The following is a 20256-nucleotide window of genomic DNA, read 5'->3' on the forward strand; positions in this document are numbered from 1 at the left end:
AACGAAATCTCATTCAAGTAACGTACATGCATGCAAGAGACTTACAAAAAGTGCAATTATTTGCATTCCAATTAAATAACTATCGAGAAAATACTCCAAATTTATATATTAATGTGAAAATAGTGTGAACATTACATGTTTACAGAGTAAGAGAATAAAATAATTCAGTCGCTTGATTTTTATATTCCTAAACCAAAAAGATGGCAACATTCTTTCATAATGCTTTTAGTTTTAGTTTACAAAACCATTTAAATTAAACAGTTGATTTACAGAAAGTTATAAAAAAACGCAATAATAATAAATAATCATTACAACATGGGAAGGGATACTCTTATAAAAATTCGAAAAGAATATTTTCAATTTTATTTTATGGCCATTGATATATATATATATATAGGTATATATATATAGTACTAAGAATATCAAGACAATTAAAACAAAAAATTAAGACAGTAATACTGTTAACATTATAATAGCGAAGACATCTTGGTCACTCTTTCACCTAAGAACTGCTGTATGGATTTTAATAAAACTTTGCCTCAATATAGCTCGTAAACGAGGACATCATATAGGTTGTAATTTATCCCGAAACTAAGGGTAATCCCCGCGGGTACATTGAGTAGCAATTATATTTCGTATAAAGCCAGATGACTTAGGCTATAAATGTTCATAGCGTAGCGTTTCTATTTGGTTAAATCTGTTATTCAAAAGCTTCACCCTTGCTCTCTCAATAAAATACGTCTTCCTAGCCGACGACGTCGCGAACAAAAATTAGTATAAAATATAACGATCCCATTAAGGCTATCAGGACCTTAATTACGGTCAGGTCAATATGTTGTAAACACAACACGTTTTTTTCGATGTTGGTTAAAAATAGTTTATTATGACTGCAAGCTGTATAGCTGTCTATTTATAAATGTTTCGCGGTTCAAAACGATAACCTTGCAAATGTTTACAGTAACAGTGGAAAATATTTAGTAGAATAATATATCTGATGTGATAAAGGAAGGGTGTTTTTGCAATTTACGTTTGAGATGTTCTTTTACGCAAAATTATAATTAAAAATATATCTCCGTAATTCTTAATTTCCGTCAAGCAAAATTAATTACATATCATTTAACGTCCGAATTTAAGAGTTTACAACCTTAATATGTGTTTACACAGACAAACTTAACACAGACAGTTTCCAATTTGTCATTTAAAAAATTCCCTCGACAGTATCCATATAGCTAAACAATATATATTTATACAAGAAAAACTGATAACTGTCTGTTTAGTTTCACGACGCGAACCCATGGTAAGGATAATCTTGGTAGTTTTGTGAGCAAAACATATTTTTTAGGCAGATTCATCAGCAAACTGCTGACCTTGAACCTGTGCCAGCATTTGCTGGAGACACAGCATCTAATTGCAGCATTTATATCCAAGAGGACTTCCGCATTATCACTTACTAGTGAAGGTTATTCTGCTTCTGATTACAATATTCACATTCAATGATCTCGATTCAATTTCTATTTTATTTATTTCAATAATATAAAATTTAATGACATAGTTAACTTATTGTATTTAGTTTTCGTAAGTTGTGGTTAAAATTATTGTTTCTTTACTCTTAATTTTTTGGTTCAAAAAATTATGATAATAAGTTTATCCTTATATCTATGTTACTTTTTTTTTATTAACTAAAAAGGTAAATAACTGAATTCTCACATTCATCTTTAAGTTAGTTGCCAACGGTTAAAGTAACTTTGCAACAATAACAACTGTATTACATAATTCAGTACAACATTGTTGCGATTGCAACAGACGAGTTACGTTGTAGGAAATATATGATCATATACGTATTAGGGTGTCTCGGAATATGTGATTAGAGAAATAACGTATTTGTATTTGCAAAATACATACACTGATTTGGCATATAAAGTATATAAAATTAGGACAATGACTTTTATAAGATTTATTTTTTATAATATTTGAACTGTTTCAATTTGGGTAACAATAAAATACCAGTGACCAACTTTGACGATAAAATATGGTAGATCATTATATATCACTTTCATATTGATGCAATGAAAATAAAAAGGAATACTACCAACATAATACAATCGTGATATTGTATCAGTGCTACCAACACAACAATGTAATATTAAACTTACAGTAAATTCAGCATCAATTTTAGAGTACACGTCATTGTGTCGCTTGCGGCGGACAGCTTGCCTTAGCGAGCCCGGATCCCGACCACACCAGCCTCCAACTCTCTCCCCAACAACCTCCAACATATCAGCTACACGACTGGAACAATTAAAATAATATAAATATTGTTACAAGCGGCGCTCTCGGTGCTGTACTAATTGTATTATAATATGATCCTTGGAATTATTTCTATGACTGTTTATAATTAATTATAATACTGATCTATTGTGATTATGTAATGGCAACATTAAAGTTTCAACCTTTATTTGATAAAACCATAAACACGGTCTTCAGCCATTTTGTAAGACATTACTATTTACTGGAAGTAACGCCGAACATTGAAAAATAAATCTGAAACTGTATTTCGTACAATATACATATACATGTTTCTTCAAAATATTATTATTAATGAAGTAATTTTTTTGAAATTTTCATTTACGATAACACTAACGTACCAAATTCGTCTGGTAAGACTATTCATAAGTCGTAACGATAAAAATTAAAAAAAAAATAATCTCCAAACTATTTTTTAACGGCAATCCAATCAATATTTACTGAAACTAAACGTAGATCAGACATACATGCACCAAAAAGTTTCACAAACAAGGAATTTAATTTGAACTGTAAGACCAATCTCATCAGAAAAGCGAATCAAATTATGAGCGCGTCCATTGAAGCTTTGTATAGAATTGTAAGTAACAATTAAGTCCCATAATATATCTCTATGATAAATTTATAATAATCATACAATGTGATCTAGGCTTAAGGTTTATAGCACCAAAATCATATGTCATCATATAAGACAGAGTTAGAACGTAGAAATTAATTTAAAATTATTATATATACAATTATCTTTGTGATTTATATATAATTTATATATACTTTATTTTATACAAAACTAAGCAAATTTTTAATATGAGGATAATAACCTTTTATTTTTTTGTACATTTAATTATGCAAATAATGTTATTAAAATTGTTAATTATAGTTTATAGTGATATAAAAAAAACTAATAATAAATATATTCAGTACATATGTATATTATTATTTAATTAACAAAAAAAAAAAAAAATTAAAAACATGCTTTTACGTACGCTTATTTACAATATAAAATCATATATCGTCCCTAAAATCATGAAGAACAAACAATAAAAAATGTACAAAGTTGACAGGATATTATAAAATTTGTCTCATCATTAAACAAGATTTATAAGGTAATAATAATAATAAGTCATCGGAAAAAAAAGTTAATAATTTTCCTTAATCAACATTTTCGATGAAATATAAAAGTATATTTTTTTAACAAATTCATTTATAATGTTAGCATGTTTAAAAATAGACATCGACAGTGTCGTTAAAACTCTCATAAAATATCGCGCCATATTTTATAAGTTTTATAACAATTATTATATAAAAACATACCTTAATAGTTAAAAAGTTTAAGAAATTATTAAAAGAAATAATAGAAAGAGTAATATTGGCTGAAACGTAGACATATAAAAACTTTTCATATTTATTTCAAAGTCATTTGCGAAAGGCTGTTCAATAAAAATTTTTGCTAGGGTCGAAAAATTAAAAAAAAAAAACAAACCTCGAAGTAAAGAACCAGTAAAGTATGGCAGTGAAGATGGCTAGCTCGGCAGCTCCGGCCACACGGACCTGTTCCACCAGCGTCCAAACGTTTAGCATCGTATCCATGGTAATCACATCACCAGTCCCATTAACACTTAGTCTTGACGAGCCTATTTTTATATCACAATCACTCTGGACACGACCGCACACGTCGAGCGTTAGACATTAACTGTCGACCGACTAAGTAATCATGAGCACCCTGTAGATAATACAACGACTAATGTTCAGATGATAAACTCTAACCTCCGACCGGCCATAGGTTCACAGAGGCATGCCTGTGGACAATGTTCGGCCAGAGTTTAAAACAATCATCCAATTGAGAACGATAAGTGCGTGTAACAGAGCGGTAGGTAGCGTGTTTATATACAAATAAATATTCTTTGTTTCCGTTAAAATTATATATAAATATATATAATCATATTTTTTAAAGAAACGATTTTTAATCGAGAATAACCTTTTCTGGTGTCGGTTAATATTAAATGTCACTATAATAACTCAAATGCGTAACAAAAGTGCTATACCGTTCGAAATATTTACGTAACAGAGAAACTTAACGCCAAACCAACGGTATCGTGTTCAACCACATTATATTGAAACCATAATTTAATACACAATTAGTAAGCGTACAAAAATAAACATACATAAATAATATAGGTGTGAAATAAAAACATATGAAAATCTAAACGCAGGACCGTTTAGATTTTGTATAAGAAGTGTTTATTAAACAAAGGAACTATTTTTTTTCTTCATAACAAAAAAAAAACTATGCATATTGTTTATATAAAAGGCTATTAAAAATAAGGTAATAATATATTAAACAACCACTGAGATCGGGCAATCAATTAGTAAAATCTGTGCCACGTCAGAAATAAAAGCTTTATACATTAATGATAATTTTTTTTTAATAAAATAATTTAAAAACTCTTATATATCAAGTTGATTTTGATTCAATTTTTTGTTCTGTGCCATTTTGACTTAATGTGCAGCCGGATGCCGTTTAAAGTGTTGGATGAATTATTTTAAGATAAATAAAATATCTCACGTTTTATTATATACTGTATGTTTAATTTAGATTTCATTTTAAGTTCCAAACTTACAGTTAGTAATAAAGTTACATAGAGTATTAAATTATATTACGTTCTACGTCGATCGATACCTTTTGTAAGTTCTTACCGTCAAAGCTATATATATATATATATATATATATATATATATATATATAACGATTCCTAAATCATCGAATACATTTGGATGATGAGAAATTTTGTATAATTAAATAAAAACATATCCGAAATACATGACACACAACACAAAACCGTGTAACTATTTGTTTGTATTAAGGGACGTAAACATCGGATAATCTTAATAGAATACAATCAATGAAAGTTATATAATATTATAGCTGAGACATTTCTAATGTAATTAATACAATAACAACGCTTCTGTATTATTCTAACGTTACTCAATACGAGTTATAGTTAACCTATAACAGTTTATTCCCTCATTGAAATGACGATCACATTGAGTTTCGTACAACGTGATGTAACTGTATGATGTGCGCAAAAATTCGCAACAGATTTAACAGCTAACGATAATACTATCAATGAAATATATTCTTTCAACTTACAACTTCTCGTCGGACCTACATAACAATAAATTGATAATATTCAATAATAAAAACTATTATTCGGAGCGTGACCAATGTACTCATACACTGAAACCAACTTTGATCGAAAAAAGCACCGAGCATTCTCATTTTACGTTGTAGCAAATTAGTACGAATCGCGTGAACATAAAGAGAAATCGGAAAGAGTATTTGTGGTTTAAATTAATATAACAATCATCAGATTCCGGTAACGAGCACATGTATGTAAAACAATTTTGGTGTCCTCTTAAATTACCTGCGGCTAAACAATATCAACTCACTTTCAATGTAAAATGTGCTATGTAACTTTTTTTGTTGATATGTCGCGTTTTTATATAACACGTGTGGGTAGAACGAACGGCGGACGTCCAACACCGAGCGCGGTCTGTGTGCAACTGAGTCATTACGTCTCTTGTTGATCGCAATGTGCGCATGCGCATCCAAAATAAAATTGTGCCACTTTGTTTGTTTACTTAACATAAAACATAGTTCTTCCGATAAATTGGGATTAAGTAAATTGAAACCAAACGTTACTTCTATATGAAATATTTTATACTATTGCATCATTATTATTTTTTTAACATAATGTCAGATCATTTCAATATTTTTTTTATTATCGAATGATTCAATAATAAATTTTAAATTAGAATAAAATTCTATCCGTGAATAATCTATAGATTTCGTGTGCCATTGAATCATAAAATCCAAATCTTCGTATAAAAATCATAGTATATAATATATATCACGTTATATCAAAGATTTGCGGTGGATCGGAGATAAGTAAATTGTTATATTATTCAAATTACTTTGTTAGTGTGAAAATTTTTTTTACTAAGTATTAATGTATGCTTGTTATCTTTAAGAAAAATCTTTGATTAGGATATCACACCGGTGACCTTGGACTCGGGTTAAAGGTCACCTGCAAACTGACAGTTTGAATATCTTCCATCAAGGAATCATTGAATTTATTTGTATCGGTCATGATTTAAAATTTATATCAAACAACGTGCGAGTGTGTGTAGAGAATATGAGACATTAAAGAGAAACTTCTAACGGAACTATGAATTCTGTTGCTAAATACAAATCCTGACTCCCAAATTCCATGTATATCAGCAATAACAATCTTCATTTAATACAAAACCATAATAAATTTAAAAATATTGAAACTGACTTTAAATTCTTGTTACGGAGCATCATCAAAGTCATCATAACTCATCACACCTCATCATAACTCATCACACCTCATCATAACTCATCGCACCTCATCATAACTCATCAGATTTTTATCAAACCATAGTATATAATAGTTATATTATCTTTATATAAATTTTATATTTCACTATCAGATATTAATGGAGCAAAATATAAACATCCCGTTCAGTTTTCAGTGTTTTTTTAAAGGTTTCCTTTCATATTACGAAAGATATTTCGTAAGCACACTTTTATTTATTTGTGAAACGACATATTCTCAAAAGCTAATAATACTATCTATAACAGATGCGGCTGTAAATTATCCCGCTAATATAATCCTACAGGACACAATCGAGATTGGCCGTCAATTGGCTAACACTGGCACTGAGAACATTGAGGGGCACACAAAGGGCATATATTTAAGAAAAAAACCTAAAACGCGTACAAACGAGGTGCTGCTGTACTCAGAATAAACTGTCACATAAATTTGATAAAAGCAATACAAAGTCCACAGCAAATTAATTAATTACATTACATATCAATTAAACATAAATTTATTACTTAGATAATTTCAATACAGGAATCATATTGAATATGTTATATTGTTAGATAAAGTGGTTATATTGCTAAATGCAACACGCATATGTGATTTCGGCTTTAGATAAGACAGCAAAGAGTATTTCTTTAAAATACAGAACAAATCACGTCTTCCAAGCGATGAACCTTTGTTTAAAGTAAAGGAGCCTTTTACTCATGAGATTATTGCAGGTCTGCGATCCTTAGAACGACTAAGCGTATCTCAACATTTCTTTGCACCACACTTATAGACCTGGAAGCTATAATTTTTTTTGGGAAAGCAGACATCTTCTTAAATCCACGTGACTTACACGACGCACTCGCCCGATTAAACCTTTATCGGCTATCCGACATCAAAAGATTATACAATAAGAATATGAACAGCACTTTGGACATAGATAACATAAAAAAAACACGTGCGAAAAATATGAATTAATTAATTGTTTCCGTGGATAGATATCATAACGTCAGCGATAAATCTTCAATAGTTTAATAAATTAATTTATTAAAAATACGAATAGTTAATACATTATTCGACAAGGAAAATTAAAAATTCAATCAAAACAAACTATCGTACTTGTAATTGTACAAAATTATACGGTTAAGTAATTAGGGCAGCGATTACGCTGAACTTCTCAATTGGCCGGTGGGTCTCGCAATTACTTACTGCGAGTTCAGAAGCAATAAAAAATAAGCCCCCCGTGTCTCTTTCCACTTTTAATTTCGATATCCTCAATACAGAAAGAATAGCCTCTCCCGGATTGTGCGTTTGTCATCTCGAGCTATATTACTAATAGTCGATAGTCACTAATAAAAAAAAAAATATTTTTTTTTTGAAGATTTAATACTGGCTGTTTCTAAAAAAAAATATCGATGTGGACAGTAATTCTAAAGGAAATGACTCTTTGGAGCCACTTATACTACATCCACTCTATTGAATACTATAAAGCCTAGATGACACTATCCTTAACGAGACTTGCACAGATCCTATCCAGAGATGTCAAGGCTTTTATCATATAATGAAAAAGATTATTATAAATGAACAAACATATATATATATATATATATATATATATAAGTGGAAGGTTTTTTGTCTTATAGTTAAAGACCGGTTTGGAATATTTTATCATTAAAAAGTGCGAAAGTATATTTATGTGTGTCACGCCACAGCTCAGAAACTTGATCAGGTTATAGTGAAACCTCACGGTCTAAGCTTATGTTATATTAATTTTCACAAACATATCGTTTATTTAACAATTCCGTTGTCGTCGTTATTTATTTATTTTTATGAGATATTTTTTTTTCTGTTATTTTTCATAAAATCATTGTCTGAAACGAAAATTTTGTATCAATTTATAAGAAAATTTCATAAACTGATGATTTTGATATTCAACAGTCAACGTTTGTATGACGAAGAAGAGACTTTTTTTAATAAAAATATTTAAAACGACCATTACACACACCACTTTATCACACACACACATATAAATCTGTAAAGATTCCTCAGTGTGTGTCAAAATGTCAAAAATAATGACATTTATATTCTACTATTGAACTTGAAATAATTAAGTAAAACGATGTATAACTGTAATTACTTCTAGTGTTTTTATTCTCGCTGTTGAACTTTACTAATAGTTTATAGGCAGTTTAAAATTTTATTAATATATTTAAAAACTAATGTTTAAACATAAGGAAATTAACAAATGATAGCCTATAAGACCTTCTCAAAGCGACAATCTTAGTGACGACATATTTAAGACATTTGAGGAAGTTCCCGTCGCTATTGCACCAGAACATTTGCCACGAGTTGTCATAGCCGAACTAAATACAGGCAGTTGAGAGTTTATCATTAATAAAGCCACTAATTACTCCTAATGGTAGAAGATTTATGACTGGAAAACTATCAAATTTCCGTATTAACTTTCATAATGCAAACTTGTTATAAGGATAGACAAGCAAAACAATTTACTTTTAATAAACCCAGAGCTTGCAGAAGCTGAGATAATGTATTCTGTGATTACACCTGAAAAGTAGAAATACAAATATATCTCTATGTCTAAGGCCTAGGATTTTTTTTTTATTTCACATTCTAGAATTATAAATAGAAAAAATTCCTGAGCCATTGAATTTTTTATTAAAATAAAATATTAAAATAATATACCTACAGATAAATAACTTTTTATATTTATATTTTAAACTATCAGTAATTGTATTAATGAAAATGAGATAAATGATGAACACCGAATTTGATTTTTATTAAAAAAAAAGACCAAAATAATAAACCTGGCATAACTATTATTTATATGACGATCAAATGCTCATGGCAACCCATGACGCAGTATGCACAGCTTCCAAGCATCAATATTTGTTGAGAAAACTAGACCAAATGTCGCGAACTGAGACCCAAGGGACGAGATAGCAAAAAGCATTCCGTGGACCTCTTCGAATTGCGTCAATTATATCACATTAATAACTGATAATAATTAATTGCAGCTACCTAGTCAACAGATAAAATATTAATATAAAACCTTCGATGTACGTACATATGTAAATAATGTTTAGAATTTTGGTCTTTGACTCCCATAGACAACCATAGGTCTATGTTTGGGCGACAAAAAGTGAGGTTCAAATGTATGACGGGAACAACAAAAAATATATGTAATGAGATCTAAGATTTTCGCGAGTTTTATTCATTTAAATGAAACTAGTATTTTTCGGATAATTGCGCAACCGCGATCACGGGCAGACGAGATGTGTCGTCTGCCCGTGATCACAGTTGCTGAAAAGTAACCGAAATGTCGGGAGTAAGTAGTTTTTTACAAAAATAAATCACGCATAGTTTATCCGAAAAATACTAGTTTCATTTAAATTAAAAATATATGTCTTTATCGTGGAAATGTAAGAAACCGCTCATTAGAGATAATATCGCCTCTGTCCCTTTTTGTGCTTAAATAACTTTTATTGTGCACACTGTACAGTGAATAAGATTCTGTCCATATCTCTATAATAAAGTAATATAATATTTGCGTAGCCTCATCTCGCCGGCTGATAGTACATTAAATTCGAAATACTATGACGCTGTCTGTTATCTAAGTAAGATAAATTGTATATTCTTCTAAGCCGAATATAACAAAATTTCTTTTCCAAGTTCATTGCTATCATCTGGAAAGCAGACTTTAATCCATTTGTATTTGAAAATACCAGAACTTTATATATGCATACTGATGTAAAACATGCTTACATATAGTTATTTATGTAATTATTTTGTTTTCGCTGTATTTACCGTTGGTAATGTAAGTTCGAACTCACATATAAAATGTTTTTTTAACATTCGCTTCTTCTTCAGTGCAAGCATAAAAATAATATATATATATTCTTCATACCGTTTGTATTAAATTCCAACAACGCTTTTATAAATATTAATTTTATCAGTTATATAATTAAAAATCATTCAATTTAATCCACTTAAATGAGATGATCTGGACATTTGATGCTTAGAGATTTATTGTGTTCTAAATTCGAAAATTCTACACAAACGAACCTTGATTAGAGTTCGCTCCTAAGATCGTTGACACCGAAATGACAATGATATTTACAACAGTTAATACAATTAAAACAAAAAAACAAGGCCATGACAAGGGAAATAAAATGAAGAATGAGGAAACTGATACCTTAATGTATTGAATTTACATTATATAGAAAACCTTAAAGACTTTAAATAAACATTAAAAAATCACCCACACACACACACATACATACACACATCAACAAATACAAATACATTAGTTTATTATTAATTACAAGTAAACAAAACCATAGTTCACATTAAACATCGAGATAACAAAATAACCGAGACAGTTACGAGATACAAAACACGATAATTCATTTATAGAAAGGAAAAGAAAGGTAAAGATAGAAAAGATACGGAAAGATTAACTATCTATATATTGGTTAAAGTGATTGAATAGATTTAAAATAATTTTCGTCCAATCTCAAGTCCATGGCCGCTGAGATCATTATAACGGAAGCTGTTTATGTAATTAGATACCTTGTTTTGTTTCATTAAAACATATTGTTATAATTGTTTTTAATCGATTATAGTAATCGATTTTATTTAATAAATCTATGATTCTAAACGACTGGCAGTTTGTTCTGATTTTAAAGTTGAAAGAAAAAATTAGTATACCCTCTTTATCGGGAGTTCGACTAAAATTATCATAATATTTTCATTCATATTTAAAAACAAATATAGCAATTTCTGTGTTACCAGATATAAGTTAAGACGTTACACAAAAAAATCTATTAGCTCCTAGGTTTTTTTTATTTCATCATCTTATGCGTCTGTTTGGATATGAAAAAAAAACATACTTTACTTATTTTTACACATATTTAATTCTCTTTAATAGTAAATCTATTTTTATTCAGCAATTTTTTATTTAGCAATTTTTTTAGAACAAAAAAAAACAATATGTATCTAACAAGGAAAATAAGAGTGCAAAGTTGGTTCTAGCATTTTTTTATAACAAAAAAAAATAATTTAAGAAGGAAAATAAGAGTACAAAGTTCGTTATCACACCTTTGATATATAAGCTTGCCTTACGATAGATAACCTATCAGTAAAAATCAAACAAATAACTGGATTATTAGTGACAATAATACATTATAGCTACGTAGAATAGTTGCTATCTGTAAATAAACACTCAAATCAAATAATCCCAATGGCATTTTGATTTATGATGAAAGAATAATATATTATTTTTTTATCATCATCTGCCACAGATAATTAATTTGCTTAATTAATGCTACAGATTATCTTAAATTTAATATTAATTTTGTTTAAAATGCCATAATTATATAAAAAAAAATTAATGCGTATAAAAACTGATTTTATATATAGAAACGAATCGTTTTGAACCAAACGTCATTTCAACTTACCCAATAGTTAATTAATTTTTTCTTTATTTAATTGAACCATACATATCCAACAGATTACTACTAAACATTTCACTGATTTTTTTTAATATTCGACAATTACATTTTGTATATATATATATATATCGGCGCAAGCAGCTTCAACGACGGATGCAACATGGAAATAACTGGCATCAATTATTATAACAACTTATTGGTCGTCGTTACTATTGTTAAAAGTAAAACGAAATCAAAGAGAATAGAACTATTTTTGAATTCTGGTTTAAATATGACGTCTGGACGCACGACAGGGGACTGCAGAGTTCAGCGAGTGCGGATCATAAAGAATGTGATTATGAAGAACCTTCGAGAAATACAAGAACATTTAGAAGAATTGAAGTTTCATTTTAAAATATCTGGAACTTACTGAAACAAGTGACATTAGAGACGTCAGCGAAGCTGGCGTCCTGTCTTTAAAATAATGAATTTATAATAAAATCCGATATATATAACATTTGATATGCCATTAATGTTATTAAATTAAACTAAAATTGTTTTTTATATAAGAGTTATCTGAGATGATGTCCTTACACAGGTGAACTTCAGTTAAATGTAACCTTATTTAGTTCCAAAGACAGTTTTCTATTAGATATTAATTTCGATAACGTTTGTACGTTTTGCTTTTCTCCATTTAAGAATGCTTCTTAATACTGTGATGCTTAGAAATGTTAAATGTCTATAAATTTATATTTCCAAATAGAGATTTTTAAAGTCGTATTCGGAATTACATTTGTATTTAGCTACAAAAATAGAATAAAACTACTTGATCCGAGCCGACAATCCGCTGAAAACAACAAACCATTTTAATCTATAAACTTGAATAAATATATCAAAAATATTTTTATACAAACAGCGCCCTCTATTGACGGGTTTCGCAAATATATTTTTTAAACTATTCCGAATCAATTAAATATATTTTTATAACACGCCTAGTTTTTAAATCAACAAGTAGATAACTTGATTTCACAGCTCGTACATTTTGAGTGCATGTGCACTCATATATGAGACGAGACGAAACCTCTCAGCATTACATGGATTCACCGTGCGGGTGCCAGGTTCATTGCGCAGGGAGAGGAGCTTCACCAGTGCCTGGGACTTGCGACCCAGGTGTAGATTAAAGGGGCCCTTATTTAACACGCGTTAAACGCTCACCTCCACTGTCCAAGCTCCTCTGTCTACCTAACCAAATTTTAAACGAACCTGCTAGGGCTGCCTTCGACGCACGTTCCAAGAATGAACTGATGTTAGTTCTTGAGTTAGTCTTTTAGCAGGTTGTAGAGAGATTTGATATTACACCTCTCGCTCCTACTTCTACCGCGTACAAATTTACAACAACATATTCCTATGAAACTAGTGTTTCATAGGAATATGTTGTTGTAAATTTGTTTGCAATTACTTTGCAGTAACCGGAACGTCGGGATTATGTAGTTTTTAAATAATAAAATCCGCGTAGTAAATCCGAATAACACTTGTTTCATTTAAATGAATACTCGCGATAATCTTAGATCTCATTAACATATTCCTAGTGAGTTCGTTAGTGAGCTCGTAAGACTTGTTGACCTTGATGGCATGGTCTTTGGGGATGTTGGTTTCCCAAGGAACCGTGAGCTCTTTTATTACAATGTGCTTTAAAATTCGCGAATATAAAAATATATTCGGTCTGGACGCCGACGCACAAATATCCTCTGGGATTTTATATTGCTTCTCACACGTATCCATCATTATAGTCCTATCCGAAGCCGCTTTAATAATAGAGTAAGGCTTGACGTTTGATTTTATATTCCTAGTGCCTTCTCTCACAAAACCAATTGTTCGTTGGTTCGTGGTTATTTCTCTTTGCGCTCTTGCTACCGATAGACTAACCGCTTCACGTATGATTTCTAAAACCTTATCGTGACGACGCGAGTATTGACCGCTATCTAGGAGTACCCTACATCCAACCAGCAAATGCTTAGCAGTTCCAACTGCCTCTCCGCAGATGTAATATACTACGCGTATTATATTATTTTAAAAAACCACACACTCAACACGTTTCGGCTCACGGACAGACGAGATGTGAAACTCATTTCAATAATAAAATACGCGTAGTATAATCAAAAAAAATACATTAGTTTCATTTAAATGAATACTCGCGAAAGTCTTAGATCTCGTTAAGACAAACATGTTTAAATTTTTCATCGTTTGACACTATCGGATGCGACTTCTTATAAATACTAGACTGGAAACTTTCTGTTTAGTTTTGAACTAGTGGTAAGGACTATTGTATACTTAGTACAAATTTGCATCCTCACTTCATACGGACCGTCAATAGTTTTCCATTCATAAATCTTCGCACATTAGTATTAACGTTGTTTACTGAACGAGAAACGGGAAACGCTCCGTATGTAGTGTGACAATCGAAATTTGGACTAAACAAAAGTGAACTCTTCCGAATCATCCGAATATACTACAACACACGATCTCAAAGTTACAATGACCTCTAACATAGCTAAACTTATCTGAATAATCTCATTCAAGGCTAAACAAAGTTCTTTTCCTGTGATTACGTGACCACTAAAATTTGAATTTAATTACGTATTATTTAATGAATAATCAATACATGTTATAAAAAAAATTCCTTCCTCGCGTCTCTGTCTGTCTGTCTGGTCGCGATAAACGGAAAAACTACTGCACCGATTATTCAAACAGTTATCACCACTCGATAGCGTGATTCTCGAGGAAGGTTTGAGTATATAATTTGTTTAGATTTTATATTTACCTGTGTGTACATTAACGATATTTGTTCAAGATGTTGGGAAAACATGAGCCGTCTGAGAGCTTTTAACGAAAACGCTGCCTAAAGTCTTTGACATATAACAAAATAATATATGGTGGAATTGCGTATCTTATACAGGCCTACAGAAAAGTCTGCGGTGGCATATGACTATACATTAAGGATAACATACTATATCCATTTTACAACTTTTAAAAATTGGCATTCATAAAGCGTTCATTGGAAAGCTATTTACATAAATACGGTACTAAGTCTTATCAAAATAAATTACTTCGTTTTTAAGCCTACATCAGTATCTGTAAATTACTTTTTAAATCATTTAAATAGGCCTTATCATTTGAAAGTTATCATAATATAGGTTTAATTATTCTCAATATTAAATTGAAAGGCTATTTTATACTTTTTGTAAACAGCCCGTGTGAAGCCGGGGCTGGTACCTAGTTATATATAATTTTATAATAATAAATATATACGCTTCTTATGTAGTCAGTAGTGAAAAAATTCAAAACTTATAGTAAGCATAGCATTCAAATGATGTCGTATGAACTAAGATTATTATTTTTATTTTTATTTTAAAAGCATTTTTTATTGTTTATTTTTGTTAGACAGGTTGTCATTGAAATCGTTAGAAAGGAAAATAATATACATATTATGAAACTATATGTAGGAAACATTTGTTATTCGAGTTGATTAATTTTGACTTAAAACAAAAAACACGATTCTGGATCTAAATTTGTTCAGCTCCTTGTTTAATAAGATGTATATATTTTAGAACTATTAGCAATCAATCTAAATTATTATGGAAGTGATTCAAAAATGTTTACTTTGTGCTGTATCAATAAATCTATACTAAGGGTTGTCACAATTACGAAATTTTGGATATTATTAATGCTAACTGCTTCGTATGAATAAAAAAACTAGTCATGCATTAGAGAGAAACAAGACCATCTTATAATTTTAGTTTCTGATTATTATATGTATCCGCTGGTGTCACTTTTAAGATGATTACAACTCAATACTAAATTACAGCATGGATGTAGTGAGCATTAATAATTGAGACAGCCCTATGATTGTGATTCAACTTAAGAATTCCCAACATCAATTCCAGTTTCCTGTCTTTTGACTGGGTACGTTGGCATCCAAGTAGGTTAATACAGTGAAATATTTAAAACTACACAGATATAAATAAAAAAGATTGTAGGACACTCTCATTTTTATTATTGTTATAAAAAGATAAAATTAAAAATATAGTACACGGCATTTATAGTTGAATATAGTAAAATATGGACATGGAAAGGAGCATAATTGTTACATAGATTCGACACGCGACTTCTCTTGTGATATATCTGTGATACACTTATAATATCCAATTGGAAAATATTCGATGTAAACAGAGATAACAGCAAGTGAGCCTACAATTTCGTTATCACATTCATTTTAAATTTTTCCTCAGAAACTATTTTCTCACGATCTTAAGAAATAAGAAAAGAATTGTCTATAATGAAATCTTTTCGGCCTTTCCGTTAAAACCAACTGACAATCCTCTCAACATTAGTATGAGTATCTATAATAATTAAATAAACACACACACACACAGACACACACAAAGACACACACACAGCCATACAGACACACACACACATATAATGGATCTTTATTTAAAAGTTTATATCGTTACATGAATTAAAGTTGAAATTGGAACCTGCCAAGAGATTCAACAAAAAATTTCAAAGTCAATTATTATTTAAATCACGCATTGTAATCATTCGGATGGTTCTTTATTGCTTATTGTTTTAAGAATTAGGCAGAGTTATATTATTTTCTTTCTTTAATACAACAACCGCGTCAGTAATATGCAGCTCGACATCAATACCATCAAAGATTATGTTATAGTGTATAGACTATATATAAACTATGGCTATACCAATCTCTATGGCATCTAATATTCAAACGACCAGGACGTTTAGACTTAATCGTACTAAATATATAAAATTGAATGAGTAACGAAATTTATAAAACAAACGAGATAGGTTATATGTTTCATTATTAAAACCTGTTTATACAAATACTACAGCGAAAAATAATAATAAATGTAAATAATGCAAAATTCAGACAGATGTCCACAGTTGAGTATCATGTGACAAAGATTGCGTATTACGGACATCCGTCCTTGTTGCCATCTACAAACACAACACACAGAATTATAATTATGTTTAATGTGAAATAATTATTTAATAAAACCTTTTTTTTATTTTTTTTAAACTTTATTAAGATTATTGCATATTTAATAAAAAAAAAGCTAGATTTATTTTTTAATATATAAACACACAATAATAAAACTGTTTAAATTTATTGTTTAAAAAAAAAATACAATTTATTTATTTGTTGCTAAACTTAAATGTACTTTTTTAATTCCTTACTGTTCAATTAGTCGTTATTTCAGATGAATCGCATATAAACTGCTTATTTGTTACAAGTTTAGTTAAATTAACTATTGGTTAAAAATACGTGTTCATTTTATTGCTTTCTGTACCCATTTATGTTGTTAGTCCTAAAGTGTGGTACACAATTTTTACATGGAAGAATATTAAAATTATTTTACAATAATCAAACATAATTAACTTAATCTAGTTTGGAAAATAAATTTGTATTTTAAATATATTTTATGCTAGTTTTTGTCCGCGACTTTGTGCACGTGGATTTTAGAGTTAGGCTGAGATTGAGAGAGAATTGTAAGAACTTTCTAAAATATTTATGATAGTCAGCCGGCAAATATAATTATAATTTGTGTCACATTACTTAAGACATAATACAACATAGGCCTTTGTTCTGCACTAACAACACAGAGTATAGAGATAAGTTAACAACTATGTCTTATTGTGGTACCTAAGATATATTACTGTAAAGTTTATGAGTGAAGTAGTTACAAACATACATACATCCTCACAGGCACTCACATTTATTTTATTAGTAGGTAGGAGCGAATTTGAAAGCGCGTTTTGATAATAGAGCTTAGGTTTTTTGAGAAACCAACATCCCTAAAGACCATACCATCAAGGTCAACAAATATTACGAGCTCACTAAGGAACTCACTCGAAATAGGTTCGTAGTGGGAGCGAGAGGTATAAAGGCTAAATCTCTCTACAACCTACTAAAAGACTCGGGAATGTCCTAATAGCAATTCATTCTCGGAATGTACCTTCAAGGCAGCCCTAATCAGGACACCCTAGATTCTTTTTAAATTTGGTTAGGTAGCGAGAGGAGCTTGGACGGTGGAGGTGAGCGTTTAACGCGCTTTAGATGTGGGCCCCGCGAACCTTAACTTGGATCGCAAGTCCCAGGGACCGTTGAAGCTCTTCTCCCTACAATGCGATGGACTTGGCACCGGCAAAGTGATTACACTGAATGCTAAGAGCTTTCGTCTCACAGTACCAATGTATTATATATTTATTGGCCTATTTAATTAAATAAATTAATACACTTAGGAGCAACAGGTCATAAGATATTTTGCTTGTATCAGAGCAAATTCGGAATTATGAAAGTTTTGAATTTCATTGTGTTTTATCTATGAAATATTTTATGCCCATTGCTGTGTCCATTGATGGTACTATACTCTAATCAACTTGAAACCTGATGTTCCCCATAAAGTAACGCAATTCCTAATGCTACGGATAAATATGAAAACTTAACTTATCATGTCCCATAGATAACATATTAAGTACTTATTTAAGAATTGAAGTGTTCCAAAGAAAAAATGTTGAGTTAAGCCTTGTTTGTATATGAAATACTAGTTATTGGCTTTAAAAGAAATGTATAAAGGGTCTTCACCAGCCTCCACTAACATTTTTGTCAAGTGTCAAACCCTGTGCTGAGTGACTACTACTAAATAATAAAAACAACTATTAAAATGCGAACCAGCAGGAAGTAAATGGAATTAAAGGATAAATTTTAATCTATACATTATTCTATTGTCTACATTACAACAATACAAAATATCATCAAAATCTGTTCAGTAGCTTTGGTGGGAGAACGCGACAAACATACACATAGCCAAATATCCTCACAGACTTTTGAATTAATACTATAAATAGAATTTAAAGTTTAAACTATATGTTCACCCCTGCGACATCATGTAACCTGTAAGACATTAACTTTTATAAAAAAAAAAAATTGCCATTATTATTTAGAAAAGCAACCAAGTAAATGACAAAAAACAAGATTCAATAAAGCTTCGTGATGAAAAGAATATAATTCTGCACTGATTGCAACAATATTGTATGTACTAAAACTGAGATACATTCCCATACAGATTGCTGGCTATTAATACACAATAGTTGTTTAACAGCCAATATCTGGGCATTGAACTGGCCATTGTTGTAGTTTACAGAATATATTGTTATTATAAGGTTATATAATGGCCAACCAATTCACCTGGCTGAATTATGGACATATTGTATGTTTGTTGGTAACTTATTATTACTAAACAGATGTATAATATAGTGTTTATAATATAATTTTTAAATTATAAATTGGAGAAATCTTGATAATTTTTAATTGAATCAACCAAATTGAAGATGCCTAACAAAAAGAAAGTTTGAAACATATTTTATATAACCATAATATTTCTTTCTATAAAAAGAAAGAGATTATAATTACTATATTGCATCAAAAACAATGTTTATGGGAATAAATTAGCAATTTTAAATCACCTATAATGTAAAACCATAAGAACAGGTTGTATTTTGATGAGTCAATATACAGTACGCACTCGCAAAATATATGAATTAATAGAAAGCTGTAGTAAATAGTTGTTTAAAAATAGGTATCTTGTCAATGTTCCAGTTACAATGAAATGCTTATACATGTAATAAAGGTTTGAGAATGTCATGCATAATTGCACATTTGAGCTAAAAAAAGAAATCGCTCGCAACACATCAAGTAATACGATTACAAAATAAACAATACCAATTCTAAGAATTATATATTACTTACCTGCTGTAGCACTGTGGAATTTCTTTTATCTACAATGAGTATTGCTAACTTAACACAAATTATTTATTTATATTTAGAAATGAGTGAAATATTCGAATTCGAATATTCCTACGGTAACCGGCACTTGACAACTGAATAAAACTGTCTGTCACTGTCATTTGCTAAGACGTAAAACATTTATGTATATAAAAAAAAATACTTTGGCTAATAATAATTGTTACCATTATTATTATATCCTTAAAAAAAAATTTTAAATCAATATTACATATAAGAAAAAATATATTCC

The 20256-nt window shown here is 30.0% G+C and overlaps 1 protein-coding gene across 7 annotated transcripts in view; it reads right to left on the bottom strand.

Moving 5' to 3' along the window:
• The window catches only part of LOC116774945 (glycerol-3-phosphate acyltransferase 1, mitochondrial), a 35743-nt gene extending 15618 nt beyond the window's left edge, over window positions 1-20125 (bottom strand). Inside the window, exons 1-3 of one of the 7 annotated variants that reach the window (XM_061524115.1) lie at window positions 19971-20093; window positions 3782-4021; window positions 2154-2289 (exon numbers count right to left, since the gene is read on the bottom strand). In XM_061524115.1, the coding sequence (XP_061380099.1) occupies window positions 2154-2289; window positions 3782-3888 (243 nt within the window). In that variant the 5' untranslated portion in view covers window positions 3889-4021; window positions 19971-20093. Of the gene's footprint in view, window positions 1-2153; window positions 2290-3781; window positions 4098-5723; window positions 5881-19970 lie in introns of those variants that run through there. The other 6 variants (XM_061524114.1, XM_032667736.2, XM_032667735.2 and 3 more) reach the window with 6 other exon arrangements.
• Window positions 20126-20256: the final 131 nt, after the last annotated feature.

Source organism: Danaus plexippus, chromosome 23 (assembly GCF_018135715.1).
Source record: "Danaus plexippus chromosome 23, MEX_DaPlex, whole genome shotgun sequence".
Classification (NCBI taxonomy): domain Eukaryota; kingdom Metazoa; phylum Arthropoda; class Insecta; order Lepidoptera; family Nymphalidae; genus Danaus; species Danaus plexippus.